The sequence below is a fragment of the Trichosurus vulpecula genome, chromosome 5 (assembly GCF_011100635.1).
Source record: "Trichosurus vulpecula isolate mTriVul1 chromosome 5, mTriVul1.pri, whole genome shotgun sequence".
NCBI lineage: Eukaryota > Metazoa > Chordata > Mammalia > Diprotodontia > Phalangeridae > Trichosurus > Trichosurus vulpecula.
The window spans coordinates 96,140,659-96,162,602 of NC_050577.1; the positions used below are offsets into that span (position 1 = coordinate 96,140,659).

A 21,944-nucleotide genomic window follows, 5' to 3' on the forward strand; every position below is an offset into this window, starting at 1 on the left:
ACAGTCTCCTGATGAATATCATCGGCCTTTATTAAGCCAAGCACTCTTCTGGGACAGACCAAGCAAGTTCCTCAGGTATGTAAGGTAGTAAGGTCAGGTGGCTGACAGGTTCCTCTGGAAACATCAGTTAATAGTACCTATTCAAATACCAAACATCAGCTTTCTACTATGAGGTTTCTTTAGTGTTGAAACAGTTATGAAACATCCCTATGATCAGCAACTACAACTGGGATGCGGTGCCTTGTCTCCTGCCTAACATGCCTGTTTATCGTTACACTGCCAACTGGCATTCCCTGAATAGGTTTGGTAGCTCTCTCTGAATCCACGGTGCTCTAAGCCCCAGTTTTGTGTCTCAGGTTGGCTATGGTTTCTTCAGAGAACTCTGCTGCTCACTGAACAACTCAAAATTGGCGAGATTCAGCAAAATAAGAAAATATTTTGCTCAACGTTTGAAGACTTAGATCTCGTTATTTGAGCAATTTTTTCGGAGGTAATTTAAAAATGGCTCATCCTGCAGTTCTCTTTTCAAATGACTTCCCTTTCAATCTCTATGAAGTTTTGAAAATGAAGTTAAACACGCACTGCTGTGTTTGGCTAATTGTCTGTCCATCAGCCACCTGGAACCACCCTGATACATCAGCTAACTGCACTGACATAATAAGCTCAAGGAGAAGGTTCCAAATGTGATATCTGCCTTGGCACATAGCTTGATGGATATATCCCTTAGAAACACCCAACTTCTTTTGCTTCAGTATTATGCTCAATAAACTTTCTGAATGTCCATTTAATCTCCTGAGTTGTCCAAGTATGGTTCTCAGGCCAGGCCTATCTCCCACTGTAATTTAATAAATTTTCATTGCTCTATAATAAAGCCAGTCCCTGGTGAATGTGGTTAGCATTCATCAGTTCATCACTGCCCCTCTCAAATTAAAAGTCAAAGTTGTAAGATTATGAAACTGAGGATGAGACATTGAACTGTGGTGACCTCATCGGGCAGATTTTAGTCATTTTAATTACAAGTGAACCATCAAAGCTAAAGTTGGACTAAGAACTTGTATGGGTTTCTCATAGTAATAATACTAGTTATCACCAAATTTACCAAATATTAAAGCTCCTTTGTCCAAGTAAGCGATAGTTCAGAGGAAGTCCCATCACTCTGTTTATAAAACAAATGTTCAAATAATGAGTCCAATCCTGAGAGGACTAATGTCTTTAAGGGAGGAGTTCAGGGAATGGACATAGAGCTGAGAATACAGAATGTTCTTACAAAGATTAGGAAGTTTAGTTCTATGGCAGGACAAACCTGTGTCATGTAGCTGACCTGGATGCAATGGAAGTCACTGACTCCACAGAACTGTAAGTGCAAGTTTCTTGGCCAGTTTCCTTGTAACACCCCAACAAGGCTGCCTCTCTCACTTCAGCTCCCCCAAACTAGGAAAGCTATTTTTGACAGGAGGAAAACACCAGATAAGGGCTTTTTGCTAGTTAGCAGTTTTATTCTATGCAGAGCACAATGAAGAATTCCTGTCTATCCCAGGAACCCTTTCCCTCTTTTTCCACCAGACATCAGTAATAGTAATGAGCATTTGGCAGTGGCTTCGGAGGTAAGGAACTGAATACTTCCTTTCATTGTCTCTCTGAAACTAAGACACATAGCCAATTCCAAAACCTGAAAAACCCTGATAAACCAAGGCCACAGACCCTTACAGAGCAACTAAGGTCATACACACATACATAACAGAAGAAATAGGCCCAGTTCCCTGCTCACAAGTGAAGCCCTAAAACCAGATTCTCCACTTAATTTCAGTGAAAGGGCTCAAAGTTTGCCTTCACAATCTCTGCAGGGGCTTTAGAATTTTAGCCATTTTTATCTCTTCCCCTTGATTCTCTATAGACAAAACCATTCCTACTTATGACTTCCAGGAGCTAGTCAGAGGGACACCAGAAACATATCCTCTGCTCTCTGATTTGTCCACAGTGAAGGCAACACTAAAGAAACCTCATATCCTTTATTCCCTCCTAGAGGGTGGGCCCAGTCCCATTGTTAGGAACAACCACTTCTTTTAGAATTAAAAAAAAAAAAGAAACCCAATTGTCACAAATCCTGGTTTTAAAAATTAAATGAAAAAAAAATCCTCAAACTGAGTTCAAGACAGATTATCAGCAGAGAAAGGAAAGTGGCTCATTTAAGTTAATCCTCCTACATGTTAACACCAAATATAACTTTTTTTTTTAAAGAAACGCAATATTGTGCTTCCCAACTTCCTGCCACAGGATTGCTAATACCTCTGGCCCCACTCTCCCAGAGGCATCCTACAATAGGCCTTGGAGGTGATTACAGGTCACCTGGAGGGGCAGAAGGAGCATTTGTGGGAATTTTCATTCTGGGATTCTTGAGAAGAACACTACTTGGGCCTGGCAACATAACAGAAGTTCCCACCAGGTGGCAGAACTTAGACCACTCCAACCCACAAGCCCTGGGGTAATATGAAAAACAGAGGCACAAAGGATTCCAAAGAATGGCTGACTCATCAGCAGGTGGAAGGCAGGATAAGGAAGCCTGACTCTCAGGCTACCTACCCCATCTCAGCATGATTTTCAGGGAAGAGTTCAGGCTCAGTCTAGTGCTTGGTCGGAGAAAGGAGAGAAGAGGATAGGGGAGTGGCTGAGCTCACCCTGCTCTAAGGCAGGATCTAGTTGAGAGGTGCCTCACCCCTGCACAGTGACTTTCCAGGGGGCTTACGCCGGCCCCCCCGCCCCAGGGAAAGATGAGGGGCCGGCGTCCTTAGAGCAGCCCATCATTCCCTCCAGGTTCCAGGGCCAGCCCACCCCGTTCTCTCTGGTGGATCTTCTGGTGCTGTAATAGGTGCTGCTTCTGGACAAAACTCTTCTCGCATTGCGCACAGCTATAGGGCCGTTCACCTGTGTGGATGCGCTGATGTCGCACCAGGTCGGAAGGATGGCTGAAGCTTTTGCCACAGTATCCGCAGATAAGTGAACTGCGGCTCTTCCTCCAAGGGATGTGGCCAGGTAGTGCAACCAGACTGTTGGGTGAGAACCTCTCCTGGACTCGATGGCCCATGCTTGAGCCTTCCTGCAGGTGGCACCGCTGATGAGTCACAAGGCTTGCCTTACAGCTAAAACTTCTCAGACACTCCTCACACCGGTGCGGCTTCACCTTCTTGGCCTGAGGTTTGAGCTGGGGCCTGGGCCGTAGATTCTCCTCAGGCTCCGGATCCCCAAAGGACCCCCGATCCCCAAAGGACCCCCAACCAGGGTGGGTCCTCATATGAACAGCCAGCTGCTGCTTGTATCGGAAACTGACATCACACTCAGAGCACTCATATGAACCAGTGGCTGGGGGGCTCCGTGGGTGGGCCAGACTCCTTTTCAACCTCATGCCCTGTCTGCACTCCTGACCTGATCGGGCTTGCCCACTAGATTTCCGCTTCCGATGAAAGCCCAATGTTTCGGCATCACTTCGGTCTTGGTTACACTCAATAGCTTCTTCCAGTTTAGCAACTTCTGGGTCAGTCTCCAAAAGGATGGAGTTGCCCTGACCATCCCAGGTTGCAGCCTGCTCAGGGATTAGCAAAGTATGCTGTTCAACACTACCAGAAAACTCTCCAGGCAAGTCTTCAGGACTTTCTTGATGGTACTTCATCTCCTGTTTGATCATAACTCCATCTACTGTAGAGGAAAAGAGAAACAAACAAAAAAGTGAAATTCTAATACCGCTAAACGCTAGACAAAAAAACTCTTAAAAGAGCTTTGCCTTTAAAGAGTTCTCTATAAGCCATCCAAATAGCAAATGACTTAGGAATATTACTTTTTACCTACAGGAGAGGCAGAGAAAACTAGTCTCAACGCTTGAAAACACTAAAACCATTTCTTACAAATACATATTTGCCTGACCTTGTCTTTTCTGTCATCACATTTATATTTAAGACCTAATCTAAATTATCTGGTTTCAAAACTTTTTTCCTCATTTATATGGATGCATTCTGGTCTGCCCCTTCAACTTTAACCTCTTCCTCAAGCTCCCTTTATTCCACAGTTTCAGAAGGGAAACATGGGAATACTTTTATATCATCTTTTCTGGAGTGTTAGTACAACAAGGCATTTCAGGGTTTGGAGGAGAATTAGGTGTCACCCTTCAATTGCAAGAAATAGGGCAACAGCTGAAACAAACAAGAGTTTATTGTAATGTTCTTAAAAGCAGACTGCTAAGGGAGAGGTCACTGAACCACATTAAAATAGAACTGGAAAATGTGTAACAAAATAAATAGAAAGAGAATACAACATAATTTGTGGTTTTCTAAATCAACATAGGTCCCTCAAGGGTCACTTCTATTTTAGTTTGATATCACTATACTCTAAGGGATCACAGAATGACCCAAAGGAGTGAGAAAGGAGGGTTTCATCTCACCCTCCTCTTGATAGCCAATTATAGATTGTTTCAAACAAAACTACAACATCCCTAACACGCTCTCATTCAGTCCCCCTCCCACAGCCTTCTCAGGCAACTCTGGGCCTGAGACCCCCCCCACCCAGAGTAGGAAGGATATAACCCAATTCTCTGCACAAATTTCCACCCTCTCCCCTGCAATCCCTCATCTCCTGCCCCAGTCAACACAGCTGCAGAGGACTCTGGGGTAGCAGCTAATAACTAAAACCTACACACACTTCATTTTTCAATAGGAAAAGTAGCAAAGGATGATTAGGCATAGAAAGGCTAAGATTACATTACTTGTTTTCCCAAATCCATCTCTCTCCTTAACTTCCCTATTTCCATGTTCATCATTCTTCTAGCCTTACAAGTTCTCAATCTTCTCTTTATCCTTGACTATTCACTTAATTCCAATTGCTCTCTTCGAAGTTATCAATGTTCAAAGTTATCAATGATCAAAAGATAATATCAAAAGATATTCAAAGTTATCAATGATCTCTTAATTGCCAAATCAAAGGATCTTTTCTCAATTTTAATTCTTTCTTGGTTCTCCTCCTTTCCATCTAAACCTTCCTTCTCAGTCTTCTTTGCTGGCTCAACATCCAAATCCTAAGTCCTCTGTGGGTGTACTGAGTCACTCTTCTCTTTCTACATTCTCTCAGTTGATGGATTTAACTATCATTTCTATGCAAAACTCTCCCAGTTTTACTCAGCTAGTCTAACATCTCTCCTGAACGCCATTCCCACACTCTGAGCAAATCATTTAACCTCTCTGTACTTTAGTTTTTTTCATTTATAAAACAAGGAGCTAGACTCATTGGCTTCTAAGGTCCCTTCCAATTCTAAATGTGATCTTGTGATCATGAACTACCCATTGGACATTTCCAACTGGATGCCGCACAGGCATCTCAAACTCAGTATGTCCAAAAGAAAACATTACCTTTGCCCCAGAATTTACCTTTCTTCTGAACTTTCCTATTAATGATGATGGCACCACCATCCTTCTACTCACTCAGGATCTCAATCTTGGTGTTATCTTTAACTCCTCACTTATTTTCAGCTCATATATCCAATCAGTTGCCAGATCTCATCATTTCTACCTCCATAACATCTCTCCTATACAGACAGTTCTCACTTTGTGTAAATTAACATTATGCAAATTCAACTTTACATAAATAATTCTGAAAGAAATCTTAATTCCCAAAAGAACACCTATGTTAACTTTACAGAATTGTGCTCTTTCTCCACTTCTGCCCCTTGGCTCAGCTACAGCTTCCCACCCCCAAAACAAAACAAAAAAAACCTGTAAGTGAAAACAGAATGGACACAACGAAAGACTACCCTGCCACTGGCACAGATTAAGGGCTTTGTTTGAGACCTTGGAGCTGAGACTTCTGCCCCACTCCACCCACAACTTGCATGTCTGGCCTCCATCTGTCCTTGAACAGGCACCATGTCTATCCCCAGCCCCCAAGTGTCACCTAGCCTCTCCTATGTCTGTGTCTGCTTCCCCTCCTCCATTTCCTCCTCCAGCCCTCAATTCTCTGTCCCCAGCCCCCACGTGTCTCTGAAGTGCCAGCCCCACCCCAGGGGTTCAGTGGGAGATGCAGCTCCTCCCATCCTGCTACCCTCCCTTCCCTTGCTCACATGTATGGGCACATTTGCATTACGTAAAAATCACTTTATGAAATGGTCCACTTAAGTAACGTGAAAATTGTCTGTATCTATCTCTCTTTTCTCCATTCAGATAGCAACCACCCTAGTTCAGGGCCTCATCACCCAGACTATTATAATAGATTCCTAATTAGTTTCCCTGCCTCAAATCTTTTCTCACTCTAACCTATCCTTTTCCTAAAGCTTAAGTTTGATCATATCATCTCCTGCTCCTTAATAAATTCCAGTGGGCATTATCTTAACTTTATCTCATCGTTTCTTAATTTCTATTTTTAGCTTTGTAATGTATATAATCGTTAGTACAGTTGTACATGTATTTAATTTAAAAGTAGATAAATATATGTTTTGGGGGTACAGACACAAAAATTTTTTACTGATGGGGTGTGAGAGAAAGTTTGGAGGTTACTGGGTTTTGGTATCAGCACTTCCTCTAGCTTATTCAGAAGAGCCACACATAAAGAGCCGGGATATTTTTTAGAGCCGGTATATTTTTTATCAAGCCAGGAGTGAGGTCAAGCTATGGTGGTAAGAAAGAAAGTGTGGTGAGAATGAGTGATATAAATATAGGCAGAGAGACTAAATGAAGATGGGAGGGAGAGGTGTGGTACAGCTATGGTGCCCATGGTGCTGGGAGCCTAGGGCTCACTCTCTTCACAAGACTTGTGGGATACAACTTGAATTCTGGTAGGAGCTTACACAAAAGAAAAAGAATAGATAAAAGGGGTAGCGCAGCAGCATCATATAGTTAGAAGGTATGTGAGAAAATTTAGGAACCTCAGAGAGTATGAAGAGTATCTGAGTGACACTCCATGAAGGCAGAGACACATGTGACACTGCCACTGGAGTATACCACAAACTGCCTGGATTAAAGAAGTATTATTTGTTTGGGAATGGAACCCTGCCCCACTCCCACCCAACAGAGAAACAGATATAATACAAATCTGGCCTGAAAGCATTTGTGGGCTGGAGCACAGGCACGCGCTCTCTCTCTCTCTAGCTGAAGTATTGGGTGTGAATAACAAGAATAAAAGAATAAAAAGGAAGCCAGTGTGACATTCAAGCACATGCCTTCAAACCAGGGCCAATCTTATGTGTATCTCAGTTTCCTCCTTTGTGAAACAAGAGGCTGTACTAGATGACTGATCCCAAGACTTTCCCTCCTCTGCCACCCATCAGTGGGTGCCAGAGTATTCATGGGTGTCTCTGTGTCTTCAGCTGCTACAGAAATCACACAGGTGCAAGAGAAATGTGACAAAGTGAGAGCCAAGGACAGATGGAATATGGAGCAGCACGGCTGAACTAGGCTAGCTGAGCTGACTCAAAATCTCCTATCCCTAGGAAAGAATATCCAGAGAATAAGACTACCAGCTATTTACTGAATGGCCTGATAAATGGCATTTTGACTTGTGGAGAACAGGTTGTACGAAATGGCTACTGATGCAACAGAAGTCATGGTCATGGTCAACATGTGGCCCATTTTGTGTGAGAATTAAAGGCTCTGCCTTAGCTTTTCCTTAAAAGGTAGAGAAGGAAGGTATAAATCAAAAGGCAAGCAGAGCATCCATGCAGATGAGGCCACGCAGGCACTGAGAGACCTTTGTGTCATGCCTTTCTAAACACGGTGCTTTCCAAAAAGCTGCGAAACAACTTTTACAGGCAGTGTTTCTGGTAAAGACCTCATTTCTCAAATATACAGAGAACTGAGTCAAATTTCTAAGAATACAAGTCATTCCCCAATTGATAAATGGTTAATATAAACAGGAAGTTTTCAGACAAAGAAATCAAAGCTATCTATAGTCTTATGAAAAAAATGCTCTAAATCACTATTGATTGGAGAAATGCAAATCAAAACAACTCTAAGGTACCACCTCACACCTGTAAGATTGGCTAACAATGTTGGAGGGGATATGGGAAAATTGGGACACTAGTGCACTATTGTGCTGAACTGATCCAACCAATCTGGAGAGCAATTTGGAACTATTCCCAAATGGCTGTAAAACTGCACATACCCTTTGATCCAGCAATAACGGCTACCAGGTTATATCCAAAGAGATTTCTTTAAGAGGAGGGGAAGACATACTTGTACAAAAATATTTATAGCAGCCCTTTTTGTGGTGGCCAAGAATTGGAAACTGAGGGGATGTCCATCAATTCGGGAATGGCTGAACAAGTTGTGACATATGAATGTAATGTGCTATAAGAAATGATGAGCAGACTGACTTCAGAAAACCTAGAAAAACTTACATGAATTGATACAAAGTGAAGTGAGCAGAACCAGAAGGGCTCTGTACACAGTAACAGCAATACTGTATGATAATCAACCGTGAATGACTTGGTTATTCTCAGCAATACAACAATGCAAGAGAACCCCAAAGGACTCATGATGGGAAAATGGTATCCACCTCCAGAGAAAGAAATGATGGAGTCTGAATGAAGATCAAAGCATACTGTTTTTCACTGTTTTTCATGCTTTTTTTCTCCTTTGGGTCTGTATCTTCTTTCACAACATGAATCCCCAGCACTTAGCACAGTACTGGCACATGTCAAGTACTTCATAAATGCTTGACTGTCAACTGACCAAAGTCAGATTACCATATCGGAAACAGCACTGGATTAGTCAGTGCAGTTCCCTTTTTACCCCAAATAATGCCATTGGCCACACAGTTGGTAATCTGGAACACTTCTGAATCCATCAGTTTCCTGAGTCTTATACTTTCATGACCAGCAAGGTCCATGGTCCTTTGAATGAATTCAGAGGGAAAATAAAGTATGGTCCTTGCTCACAAGCTTACAATTATAATGTTAATTAATTAACAATTCATTAATAATACAAGAAAACACCTCATCTAAAATCTGTCACAAAGGAGTCAAAGATGGGTTCCAGAAGAGTACAGGAGGGGTAAGGACCTTCAGAAGGAGAAACCACTGTAAGCTGCAGTAGAAAGTATCCTGTAGCCACTCACCACCAGGGCTCTCCCCAGCCAAATCCCCCAGTTCCTCTGCACCAGATTCTTCTTCCTGGTGGGCCAGGATCTCAGGGTTGGAAATGGCACAGTCTGAGAACAAGAAAGGAGAAAAAGAAACACTGAACATTTGGTTTGTAATTGGTGACCAAAATCCCCAATGCCAGACCTCAAGACAACCTTGGGAAAACTCTAACTCTATTCCCTTTCCCAGCTGCTTAGATCACTTCATAAATTAATAGATTGTGTGATTTTGTGGTTGTTTAGTTATTTTCAGTTGCGTCTGACTCTTCACAATCCCTTTGGGAGTTTTCTTGACAAAAAATACTGGAGTGTTTGTCATTTTCTTCTCCAGTTCATTTTACAGATGAACTTAAACTTATTTTGCCCACACTATGAATGATCAATTTTATGCATTTTTTCTATTCCCCAGAGATGTTTGATATGTTAACATGACATAAAGTCTTACCTAGGCTAATCAATTCAATAAATATTTATTAAATGGGTACTAAGGCACTATGTTAGCTGCTGGGGATACAAAGATACAGAATGACCTAGACTCTATTCTCAAGGAGTTTATAAAGACACGGACACTTTGATTATTATACGAGAGAGACTCTGATTAAATGCAAAAGAGAGGTCGAGGCACTACAGCAAAAACAATGAGGTATAATGAAAAGAATGATAGTCTTGAAATCAAAAGACCGGGATTTGAGTGCTAGCTCTAACACTTACTAGTTATATGCCCCCAGGGAAGTCATTTTACTCCTTTTACTTTACAGAAAAAGATATGTAGACATAGTTTTAATGGACAATTTTATTATGATGTAAGACATTTTCCACTCAAGAGAATAGAATAGAATCTATAGCTTCATAGAAAAATTCTTTAGTCAAAAAAAACCTGTGATGGGGGTACGAGATGGGGCACTAACACCAAATATTCTTAAAAACTCGACTGTAAACTATCCAAGTCAAGGTAAGCTGGTTTACCCTTTGCCACACTCTACAATCTTCTTCCACTCGGCTGGTATGTACTAGAAGGAACACAAGTTCACTCTGAGAGCAAGTTTAAGATAAATGTAAATATGTGATTCCACATATTTGTGAAGATTGGATTTATGATCTCTAAGGTCATTTTCAATTCTAAATCAATGATACTATGAAGTGTTATATACTGTATTCCAAGGGCACTGTTATTTTACAACATTATCCTCCAAAAATGTCACCACATCTTTCTTCTCACTTCATCCCCATAAAAACCCAGTGAAATAAGAAAATATATTATCTATCTTGAAAGATGAAGAAAGAAAATCATAGTTAGAGACAGAGTGATTAAACAAATCCAATTCTCCTGTCTCCTAATCCAGCATTCTTTCCATTTGATCATGTTTTTTCTATTAGCCAGGAAAATCAAGACCTACCCAGGTGATCAAAGACAATAAATGCCAGAGGACCAGCACCAGGATTTCTAAATATCTTTGAAAATGAGAAGAAAAAGGAGAGTCCTATATTATGAGTTGGCAACGGATACCATAAGAGCCCCAATTACAATTCATAACAATTTGGGCCCAGGTCAATTACTGTTCCAATCCAAGAGTCCATAATAACTAAGGTAATTCTCAAAAAGGAAGTTCCCTCACCCAGAGAGACAAGGGTCTCAAAGTTGCTCTTCATCACATTCCTGTAAAGTTCTTTTTGCCAATCATCCAGGTTCTCCCATTCTTGCTCTGAGAAATAGACGCCATCATTTTCAAATGTCCCAGGCACCTGAAATCACAAGGATCACACATTGAGTGTCTCTTATCATTGTTGGCACAGCTTGATACTTCAAGAAAAAACCAAGGAACCAGAAACAAAAGAGTAGACAAGGTCAAGTGTCCCCTTTTAACCCTCAGCTCCAGACCTAGGGAGATTACCTTCGGAACCTCGCCCTTGCTGCCTGGGGGAAGCCGCAGGATCCAGAAGTTTCTGTTTCTGAGCAGGTTCTCCATGTTCTCTAGCCTCCTCTGGAGCAGCCCATATTCCTGTACCAAGGTCCCTAACACAGCCCATTTGCCCTCCAGCTGGTTCCCAAACTCTACTGCTGTCTTCTCATAATCAGCCAGTTTCTTCTCTGCAGTCCCTGCCCGCCCCTCTAGGGTCTGTAAGCGGGCAGCCTGGGACTCCACCTTCTTCTCCACTGCCTGAATGGCTGCCACCACAGTCCAGAGGGAGATCTCGGTACTCTGTAAGTATGAATCTTTCTCTGAGGCTGGAGGCAGGAGTGAAGAGGAAGTTATAGGTGTAGAGCGTCGTTTTCCCTTGTTCTGAGGAATAAAAGACAGAATTATGATCACAGTCTGATTAGACAATGACAGTTAAAACATACAACAACATGAAAAGAACTGCCAAGTTTCAAAGTTGTTCATGTCTAGGTTAGGATCTAGGGTTTTTCCTAGTTTAAAAAAAATAAAAGCACCACCCAGAGAGTTCACTGAGCTTGCTGACATTTAGCATCATCCTACAAGTAGAAGAAACACTGTAGGTAAAACTCAAAAGAAGTGTAACCAAATCATGTATTTTCTGGGATTTTTTTTTCTTTTTTGGGGGTGGGGGAGAGAAGGTGGGAATAACATAATAAAGAAATCAATGTTGGAACTCAAAGTTTTAAAAACAGATGTTCAAAAACAAAAAAAAAAGTTTTTGCATGTAACTAGAAAATAAGATACACAGGCAATGGGGTGTAGAAATTTATCTTGCCCTACAAAAAAGGAAGGGAAAAGGGGATGGGAGGGGAGCAGGGTGACAGAAGGGTGGGCTAACTGGGGAACAGGGCACTAAATATACACCATCTTGGAGTGGGGGGAGGGTAGAAAAGGGGAGAAATTTGTAATTCAAACTCTTGTGAAAATCAATGCTGAAAACTAAATATATTAAATTAAAAAAAAGAAAAAAAAAGAAATCAACAGTGATAATCCAAATAAATGAAATCCACAAATAATCCTCTAACCAACTTAACCACCTCCAGGGAAGACCAAACAGTCAAGATCCCACTAGAAGAACAATTTCTTGTTTACTATGTGATAAATTCTATTCTAAGTGTGTCAGCATATGATTAGGAGTCAAGACTAATATCTAGTGATATTAACTAGCTACATGAATAATGATTTCTTCATCTGTCAAATAAAGTCACAGTCAACAAGTCTGTAATAAGCATTTATTAAGCACATACTATGTGCCAGGCACTAAGCATTAGGGTTGCAATGGCAAAAAGAAAAAATAAGGAAACTATAAGAGAGGAGGGCAGGGGAAGAGAGGAAAAGGATACAAAGACTACATTTTTTAAAAAGGTCTATTCCAGCTCCAAAATGTGATGAGTCTACAGAACAGCTGACAACATAAGCAAAATTTAAGTGCTTCTGGGCCACCCTAGTATGTCCTGCCAAACGACTCCCACTCACTTTTCATCTTCCAGTCCTAAAGACAAGCAATCTATGAAACAGAAAAATAACATTCCTGTTCCATGTTTATCTGCTACTACCAATATTTCCTGTTACCATGTCCTATCCATTTTTTTCATCTTTGATACGAACTTTAAGTTGCCTTTCCAGCACTGGTGATGGGTCCCATTCAGACAACCAGCGGGGCTAACCGAAAGCACAGATCTATCAATCAGTTGTCTGGAGTCAGAAATATAGTCTGGAAGCTGTATAAAACAAGATGAAATCAACTGGACCATGTAGTGTGTTTCAAGACCAAAAGCATGGCCTCATTAGCAATGTACCCTAAAACAAGTGAGTTATCCTGGCTATCTGCCCCTCCACTTGTCCCATACCCAGCTGGCAAAAAACTATGTCAGATATTTAAAAATCAAAAAATGGTCAAAAGGGAAAACAACAACAACAAAAATACACACAAGATGCTTACACACACACACATTGTCTGCTTTACCTGTAATTTTAGGTTTCTACAGCAAGGGCTATTATTATTATTCAATAAATACTAGCTGATGGTAAATAACAGAAACATGGAGGGAAGAAGGATAAAGAGAAATAAAGAAATACACAAACAAATCTTCAAATCTCTGTTGAGACCGCTGCATGGATCATTTGGCAAATTCAAGGCATAAGAGACACGAGAAGGACTCTTTCTAAACAATGTCTGTATTAATTTTAGCCCGTCAGTTTCCCAAATGCCTAAATCCTATGCTTTCAGTGAATTCATTATTTAAAAGCCCTCTTTCCACCACTGATTTTCTCCCCTACCTAAAACAATATGCAATATCACTCTCCAGTGTTTTAAAATGCTGTGATATCAAAGTCCACCTCCACTTTAAGAACAGATGTCAAAATACACAACAATGGACACTTTAAAAATACTTGTTGAAACAGTTCTCAGAAGACCTAAGCACTATTAACAGTCATATGAAAACTGCTCCAAGTCACTGATATTCAGAGAAATGAAAATTAAAGCAACTGGGAAGTTTCACCTCATTTCCAGAAAATTAGCAAACATAATAAAAGATAGAAAAAGTAACTGTAGGGGAAGTTTTGAATAAACAGGCCTATTAATTCTATTGGTGGAGCTATGTATTGGTTCAAACATTCTGGAAAGCAATTTGAAATTATGCTAAAACTTCACAGCTAACAGTATACCCAATGGATGTCAAAGAAAAGTAGGTCCCAGCTATAGAGAAATATTCATGGCAGCACTTTTTGTGGTAGCAAAGAAGTGGAAACTAAGTAGATGCTCACAAATTAGAGAAGAGCTAAACAAATAGCGGTGTATGAATGTAATGGAATATGACCGTGCCACACAGAACAATGGATGGGAAGATTCAAATGATGGCTACAACAATGTAAAAACAAAGAAGAAAAAGAAGACGCTGAACACTATAATTACAATAAGTGAAGTTGGCCCTGGAGGAAAGAAATGAGGCGGGTACCGTGGGCAGTAGAAAGCTATAGATACTATAAGACTATTGGTATGTTTGTTTTGCTGAACTGCTTCTCCTTTTTTATTCTCTCTCTCTGAAGAACCTCAGGGCTATGTAAGCAGGGATGGCTATGTGCCAAAATGAATGTAATATAAAAATTGACAGTTTCATGCTGGCTAAAGTTCTGACAGTAGGGGAAGGGAATGAACATTTATTAAGCACCTACTATGTTCCAGGCATTGTACGAAGCACTTTGCAAATATTACCTCATTTGATCTTCCCAACAACCCTGGGATATGTGCTGTTTTCATCGCTATTTTAACAGAGGTTAAGTGATTTGCTCAGTGTTACACAGCTAGTTAGTCTGAGGTCACATCTGAACTCAGGTCTTCCTGACTTGAAGCCCAGCATTCCACCCACCGTGACACCTAGCTGCCCATCAACATCCGATGCCTATTTGTGTTTCCGTTACCTAGCACATTGCTTTGCTCATATTTGGAACTCAAATAATTGTTGTTGCATTCCAAATATGAGCAAAAGAATGTGCTAGGTAACGGAAACACAAATAGGCATCTTAGGATCCCTTCCCTACAGGGTTTACAGGAAGAGAGATGACCAAACAAGGTGATATGTTAAGCAGTACTAGGTTTTCTGTCTGCATCACATCTTCCCATTCCATCTCTGTTGTGACTTTGCACCAATCAACCATCCCTAATCTCATGCATCTTCAATTTCTACCTCTGTGGGCTTCTTCTCCTTGGCTTATAAACAAGTTGTTATCACTCACCCTTTAAAAAAAAATCCCCTTCCCTTGAACTTGATATTCCTTTAAGCTACCATCTTTTCTTCTTAGAGGTAGGTAGGTCATATAGTAGATACAAAAATGGGCCTGGAGTCAGGAAGACCCAAGTTCATATCTGGCCTCAAACTCTTAATAGCTGTGTGACCCTAGGCAAGTCACTTAACCTGTTTGCCTCAGTTTCACCAACTGTAAAATGTGGATAATAATTGTGCCTACTTTCCAGGGTTGCTACAAGAATGGAATGAGATAATACAGTGCCTACCACATAGTAGGTGCTTAATAAATGCTTGTTTCCTTCCTTCTTCACTGCTAAATTTTTCCCATTTTCCTTTGGAATCACCAACTCCTCAATCTCTTGAAATGTGGCTTCCATCTCTATCACTCTACTGAAATTGCTCCCTCCTATCTCTAGCTGTTTTATCATCAAATCCAACGGATTTTTTTTTTTACAAGTCCATCCCTTCCTTTTATACCCTTTAATTTCTTTGAAACTACTCTCCTGGTCTTTTTACTCCTTTGAGGACAAGAGTCCTTCACAGACTTTTCCCTCCCAAGATGAACTAATCCACAGCCAAGTTTAAATTATCATATCAATGTAGATGACTCTCAGGGTTCAACAGCTTCCTAGACCCCATTCAAAGTATCACCAGCAAGCTTACCAATTACTTCAAATTTAACAAGTCTAACACTGAATTACCAAGTCTCCCATAAGCCCGTTATTTATGTGGTTACTACCAAGATAAGCAATAGAAAATTCCTACTTTTAAACAAAACAGCACTAATCCTCCACCTCCACAAGAGCCAGCATAAATAGGTTTTTGTTTTGTTGTGGTTTTTTTTAAGCACCTATTATTGTACCACAGATTTGGCAATTCAAACAGGTAAAGAATGCTTTGAATTCTCAATTGCTGTATTGTTATGTGAACAAATGGTTTCTGCAATTGAAGAATGAACTCCAAGATGTCAGGAATCCCAGAACGCTTCAAATTCTACCAAGAGCACCCTATATCAAGAAATGTGATAGTTCTGTAATAACATTTTGATGATGATTTCCATTCCTCATATATAAAATAAGACATTTAACATACCCAAACTACTACTTATATGCTTATTTTCTTCTAAAATTTCCAGCCCCATTCTTTTTTATCCTGGGCGAGATGCACCATTCTCCTTGCACCAGCATTTATGGGTTCCATTCACGCACAAGTGTTCCATGTCTAAATAAGTTGGAGAATCACTGGCCTAATGGTAGCAGTTGCTCAATAAATGTTGATATTAATTTGATATCACTTTTGGAAATGCACTTACCTCCTTTTAGGCCAATAAAGAGTGAAACTACTTAATAGATCACCAAGTTCCATCATTCACTCAAAGTGGAATAGAGAGCAGAAAAATTCCAATATGATTAATTAAATTAGTAAGCATTTTTGGGGAACTACATACACACACACACATATCTCAGACACTGCATTAGGTGCTAGGGATATAAATACAAAGAATAAAAACAGTCTCTACTTTCAAAACTTCAATTTTTGAAACCTTTTTCCTCTAGGTTCACTTATATCCACAAAAGTGCCCCTCCATGAATCTTTCAACCAATGTTTGACTTCATCTATGAACTTAATTATTTTCAAATTTCTATTAAAGATATCATTATACCTCTTATCTCTTTACTAGACTATTAGCTCCTTAAGGAATAGGGAACGAGTCATTTTTCCTTTATTACAACCTGCAACTTGCTTAAGGAATCAATTACAACAACTCGAAGTCTAAGACACTTTAGAGTTTATAAAGCATTTTCCTTAAAACAACTTTGTGAGCTAATAAACTCAGGTCCTCTGACTTCAAGAACAGTGCTAGGCACAGCAATAGACATTTGTTGAAATCTAAATTGTACTTTATGTCAAGGCTCCCACGTTACCAGTTTTTGACAATGGATTGGCACACATTATAGTGAGAGTCAATCATATTCCAACCAATATCCCAGTCACAAACTCTAGCAGAGAAAAATAACAGGACCACCCAAGTGCCATAAGTAGAAGGATGGCCTTAAATTTTACACCAAATGCTAAAGCCAAAAGAAAGTTTAAAGATCCCCCAATCTAATTCTCACATTTTTACTCAAGGGGTAGACTAAGGTCTTAGGAGGAAACATATATAATGGCAGAGCTGAACTCTTTGAAAGCTGGATTTGGAAGAATTCTACAGGTAACAAAGCAACAGCAGGTTTCCAGGGATGTCCAGTCTAACAGCCCAGAAGCAAACACTAACTTTGACAGGGAAATACAGGGCTGCAGGTTCAATATGCTTCAGTGTAATGTACTAAAAAAAGACTTGGTCAGTTACCAGCCACAAGGCTGTAAGTTATCAATCAACTAACATCTATTTAAGCACTTGGTATGTGCTAGGCACTGCTCTAAGCTGTGAGGATACAAAGACAAAAATGAAACAGGCTTAGTCCCAGAAGAGTTTATGTTGTAATTATGTAACAAAATGATGTTGTAATGGGGAGTCAATTAACCCCGCCTATCCTCAGTTTTCGAATCTGTCAAATGGGAGCAGCTAGGCTGGAGGTCGGGAAGGCTTGTCTTCCAAAGTTCAAATCTGGCTTCACACACTAGCGTTGTGACTCTGGGCAAGTCACGTAACTGTTTGCCTCAGTTTCTTCATCTGTAAAATAAGCTGGAGAAGGAAACGGCCAACTCTTGCAGTATCTTTGCCAAGAAAACCCCAAATGAGGTCACTAAGAGTCGGACACGACTGAACCACAAAAGAGAGACAATGGCATTTGGGATTACTCATCCTAGAGTAGTGGAGAAGAGTGTTTTGTGCACTGTATGAACGTGAATCGTGACTGTTTATGTTCTAACTGGATCGGTCAACCAGCTAACATGTACGAAGCGCCTATGTGCCAGGCCCTGTGCCCGGGAGACGTAAAGGAAGGTAGAGAGAAGTCCCAGGATAGTAGGTGGGGAGGGGATTTAGTTAAGGGCCGCCCAAGTGCCGGCGTGCATCGAAGACCCTCCCCCAGAACCAAGGAGAGGCATTAAGTTTCCCCGACCCTCAGAAAACAGACTGAGGGGCGAAACACGCTCTGCGCAAACATCTTAGGGACAAGCACTCAGTGAAAGAAAGCCGAATTTGGAGTCCGTGGCCCTGGGTTCAAAATCTGCCGGGGCTCCTGGCTATCTAGATAAACAAGATGACAGCGCTTGATTCGCCACCCTTTAAGCGCTAATACAAGGTGGCTCTCCGGCTGTGGCCTTGGGCAACCCCCGCTCCCTCCCTCGGCCTCAGTTTCCTCATCTGTAAAACGAGGAGATGGGACCAGGCGAGGTGCGAAGCCCAGGGAGTGGGCTGTGACCAGCTTCCCGGGGGCATCACAGCGCAGCCCCGGCTCCGTGCGGGCGGAAGCAAAGCACTGGTCCCCCAGGGCCACCTCCCCCTTGGGGGAGGCGCTCCTCGGACGAGCCCGTCCCCGCTCCGCACCCCGCGCCTCAGGTCAGGCCTCCGGGTCCCCCCGGGCCCGCCTCCGTCCACCCCTCCGCGGGCCAGCTCCTCGGCCCGCCGGGAGAACCTCACCGGAGGAGAAACCGCCTCGGCCATGGCTCCCCGCTGTTGTCCTCACACAGCCGGGCCGCGAGCCAGACCGAACTGCAGTGGGTTTGTCCGGACCCCCAGAGGAGCGGCAACCGCCGCCACCGCCGCCGCAGCCACCGCCGCCGTGTTGATACAAACTGCATCCTGGGAGCCGCGACCCGCCCCGCCCGCCTACCCTGCCAAGAGCAGCCTCTGGCTCGGCAGCTAGGCCGCGGAATGTGGCACAGCGCCGCCGGCGGGCGGGGAGGAGGGAGAGCGGCCGGAGCGGCCGGCGCATGCGCAAAGCCAGGACGCGCGCTTGGGGCAGAGGGCATCTCTTCTTCACCCGTCCTCGCTTTCAAAAGCAAGTCATTTGTCGGGCACTTTTCATATTGAAGATTTCTGGTTTCTTTTATCCACTCTTCAACAATCATTTTAAGTGCCTATGGTGTGTAAAACAGTATTAGTTTCATGGGGAGATACAAAGATAATCTAAAAGATAAATAAAACGAACAAACGAGATAATTAAGTTGCTTGCCCTTATTAAGTTCATCATCTGTCAAGGGAGGGATGACCTATACAGGATGTCCCAAGAGTCTGAGCGCAGTTTCAAATGGCTAAGTCTTTAAACTGCACCAAGACTTTTGGGACCCCCTGTTTATCTATGCAATCTTGCTATACTATTACTGTATCACTATATTATTACTACATTACTATCATATATGGTAACATATAACTATCCTGTCATTGTGATGTAGAGTAGTAGAAAACAAAGACCAGGGAGTGGTAGTAGTGATAGATAGTGATGATCCCCGGACATTATGTATTATTATATATTATATATGCATTATAACAGTTTTAAGGTTTCTGAAGTGCTTTAAATTATCTCTTAGAATACAATATGGGGTCAGAGAAAGGAAATAGGTTTTCAAGAGTCAAGGAGGGCTTCTTGGAGGAGGGGATGGCATTTAAGCTTCGCCTTGTAGAATGTGTACCAGTTCAACAGGTGGGTTTGAGGGAGGGCATCCCATAGATAGGGAATGATGAGAGCCCAGGTACCGTGGCCCAGGAAACAGTGAGCATGGTCATAGCTTAATTTTGCTTTTCAGTGTTGTTGTTTTAATGAAAAAAAAAAACTGCATGTTTGAAAAAAAGAGAAAAGAAACTGTGTACTCTAGTGTGGCTGAAGCATGGTGTTCGTGGAGAAGTATGGGGTGAGGCTGGAGAGGAAGAATCATAAGATCGTAGATTAGAGCTGGAAGAGACCCTAGTGAATCTTTAGGGAGTCATTGGCCCGCAGGGGACCTTGGGTACCATGATGAGTTTGAATATTACTGGAAAAGCATTTAAAGGGCTCTGGAAAGAAGTGGATTAATGGCTAGATCTTCAAATAAGGAAGACTGATCTGGTTGCAATATGGAAAGTTGAAGAAGGAGAAGCGGAGAAACCAACTGGAAGATGACTGAGATTAGGGTTCTGCATGGTGGTATTGTGAAAATAAATGGAGGGACAAATTCTTCAGTCATTATTTTAAACCCATGTTCTTCCAGGTCTCTTTGGGGTTTTTTTAGAAATATGTGGGTTTTTTTTCAATTGTCAGGCATTTATTTTTTTTCTCCTTCTTGCCTCCTCCATCCCTCCACTGAAAAAGAAAATAAATAAAACCCTTGTAACGAATATGCATAGTCAAGCAAGGCAAATTCCCACACTGGCCATGTCCAAATGTGTGTTTCATTAGGCATGAGAGGTCCATGACCTCTCTATCTCCTGATCTATCTCCATCATGACTAATCATTGTTACCTATTGTTATTATTTTAGCCTCCCAGATACATGCCTCAGGTTGTACTTTTGTGACTTTCTTCTCCCTTTGCAAAAAATTTTTGGTGGGATGGGTTTGGAGGATTGTAATGGTGGAAGAGGGAGGAAAAGATGAGATCCAAGGCAGTTCTATTCTTCAAACTATCTTTGACTAGTTTTCCATTTCAAGAACAATTATACCATATAGACCTATTGAAATCATAAATTAAAAAATTAAAATGCGGTTTCAGTTTGAAGGTAAGGTTATCACATTCTTGCAGATTCAAAAAATAAATACCTAAACTTCTTACCTCATGGTATGAGTTTCAAATGAGATAATCCATATAAAGGAGTCTTAACCTAGAGTCTAAGGATCCACAGACAGATTTCAGGGGATCTGAGAACTTGGATGGGGAAAAAATACATCTTTATATTCATTAATTTCTAACTATAAAAATTTAGTTGTTCAGTCAAGAACCACTCTTTGTGACCCTGTTTGGGGTTTTCTTGGCAAAGATGCTAGAGTGATTTGCCATTTCCTTCTCCAGTTCATTTTCCAGATGAGGAAACTGAGGCAAATAGAGTTAAGTGACTTGCCCAGGGTCACACAGCTAATAAGTGTCTGAAGCCAACTTTGAACTCAGGAAGATGAGTCTTCCTGATTCCCAGCTCCTTCGGAATTCTATCTACCATGCCACCTCCTTCCTTTTAATTATGGCAACAAACATTATTCAGAGAAGGGGTCCATAGGCTTCACCAGGCTGCCAAAGGGGTCTATGAAAGAAAGGTGAAGAACCCCAGATCTATGTAAATTGCTTTGCAAACTTTAAAGCAGCGTGCATATATTAGCTATGATTAGTATTGGTACTAACAAAACCTACAAGGCAAGTTGCTAGGTGGCACAGTAGATAGAGGGCTTGGACCTGGAGTTAGGAAGATCCGAGTTCAAATGTAACATTTGTAAGCACTTACTTAGCTCTGTGACCTGAGGCAAGTCACTTAAACTGAGTGTGCCTCAATTAGAAGGCTGTTGTGAAATAATCGCACTGGGACGTATTAAATTCTTAATAAATTCTTTTTCCCTTCCCGTCCCTCCCCCTTGGAAACCCCCTCCCCGCATCCAGATCTAATAAAGAAGCAAAGCCTTTGTCCTCCACCTTGGGAACGTGCACTTGTTCCCCCAGCTTTCTCATTCAGAGAGACTGCCAGGCTAAGAGGTGTGGCTGGTACCAGGGGCAAGACAATGGACTTGGTTCAATGAAACTGCTCCCTTAGAATTACTTTTCCTTCCCTTACGATTCTGAACCACAGGGAAAGCCAGGCAGCCAACTGCCCCTCCTCGCCACAATAGGAAGGGGCAGGAGGGAGAGGGACCTGTTTCCTCTAGACCCTGGCAATGGTATTTCTAATGTATCATGCTAGACAATACTCCCAGTTTCCCCTCCCTAGGCCCTTTCTGCTGTCCCTACTAGGATATTGGATACCTCCCTCTAGATAAACTAAGTTAGGTAGCCGGCCATGTGTTTGAGTTGTTATTTGTGCAATAGAAGTTGGGAGAATAGGACTATGGAACCAGAGGAGGGGCTGTACATTTAGTTCTCATTTCTCTCTCATCAAGAGGAGGGACAGCTACAACCAAGCAATGGGAGGGACTCTCCCTGGGAATTTACAAGCCTGGTGGTTCTGGTGGAGACTGAATTCTAAGGCAGGCCATTGATGATAAGCAGGAGAAATAAATAAAAGGGATTAAGAGTGGTCTGCAA

General features: G+C 41.8%; 1 protein-coding gene across 1 annotated transcript; it reads right to left on the reverse strand.

The window, feature by feature from the left end:
• Positions 1 to 1,475: 1,475 nt before the first annotated feature.
• On the reverse strand, positions 1,476 to 18,573 carry ZNF212 (zinc finger protein 212). The gene is made up of 5 exons (XM_036761480.1): positions 18,387 to 18,573; positions 11,004 to 11,393; positions 10,728 to 10,854; positions 9,088 to 9,180; positions 1,476 to 3,690 (listed from the first exon to the last, which is right to left on the reverse strand). The coding sequence occupies exons 1-5, from the start codon at positions 18,408 to 18,410 to the stop codon at positions 2,786 to 2,788; spliced, it is 1,539 nt and encodes a 512-aa protein (XP_036617375.1). The 5' UTR covers positions 18,411 to 18,573; the 3' UTR covers positions 1,476 to 2,785.
• Positions 18,574 to 21,944: the final 3,371 nt, after the last annotated feature.

Bases quoted from the DNA above. Each gene is read 5' to 3' on its own strand.
- ZNF212 (XM_036761480.1), bottom strand. From the start codon at position 18,410: ATGGCCGAGGCGGTTTCTCCTCCG. The intron at 11,394-18,386 runs GTGAGGTTCTCC...TTTATTCCTCAG, and splicing joins CCGAGGCGGTTTCTCCTCCG to AACAAGGGAAAACGACGCTC. The intron at 3,691-9,087 runs GTGAGTGGCTAC...TTTCCTCTACAG, and splicing joins GGCTGGGGAGAGCCCTGGTG to TAGATGGAGTTATGATCAAA.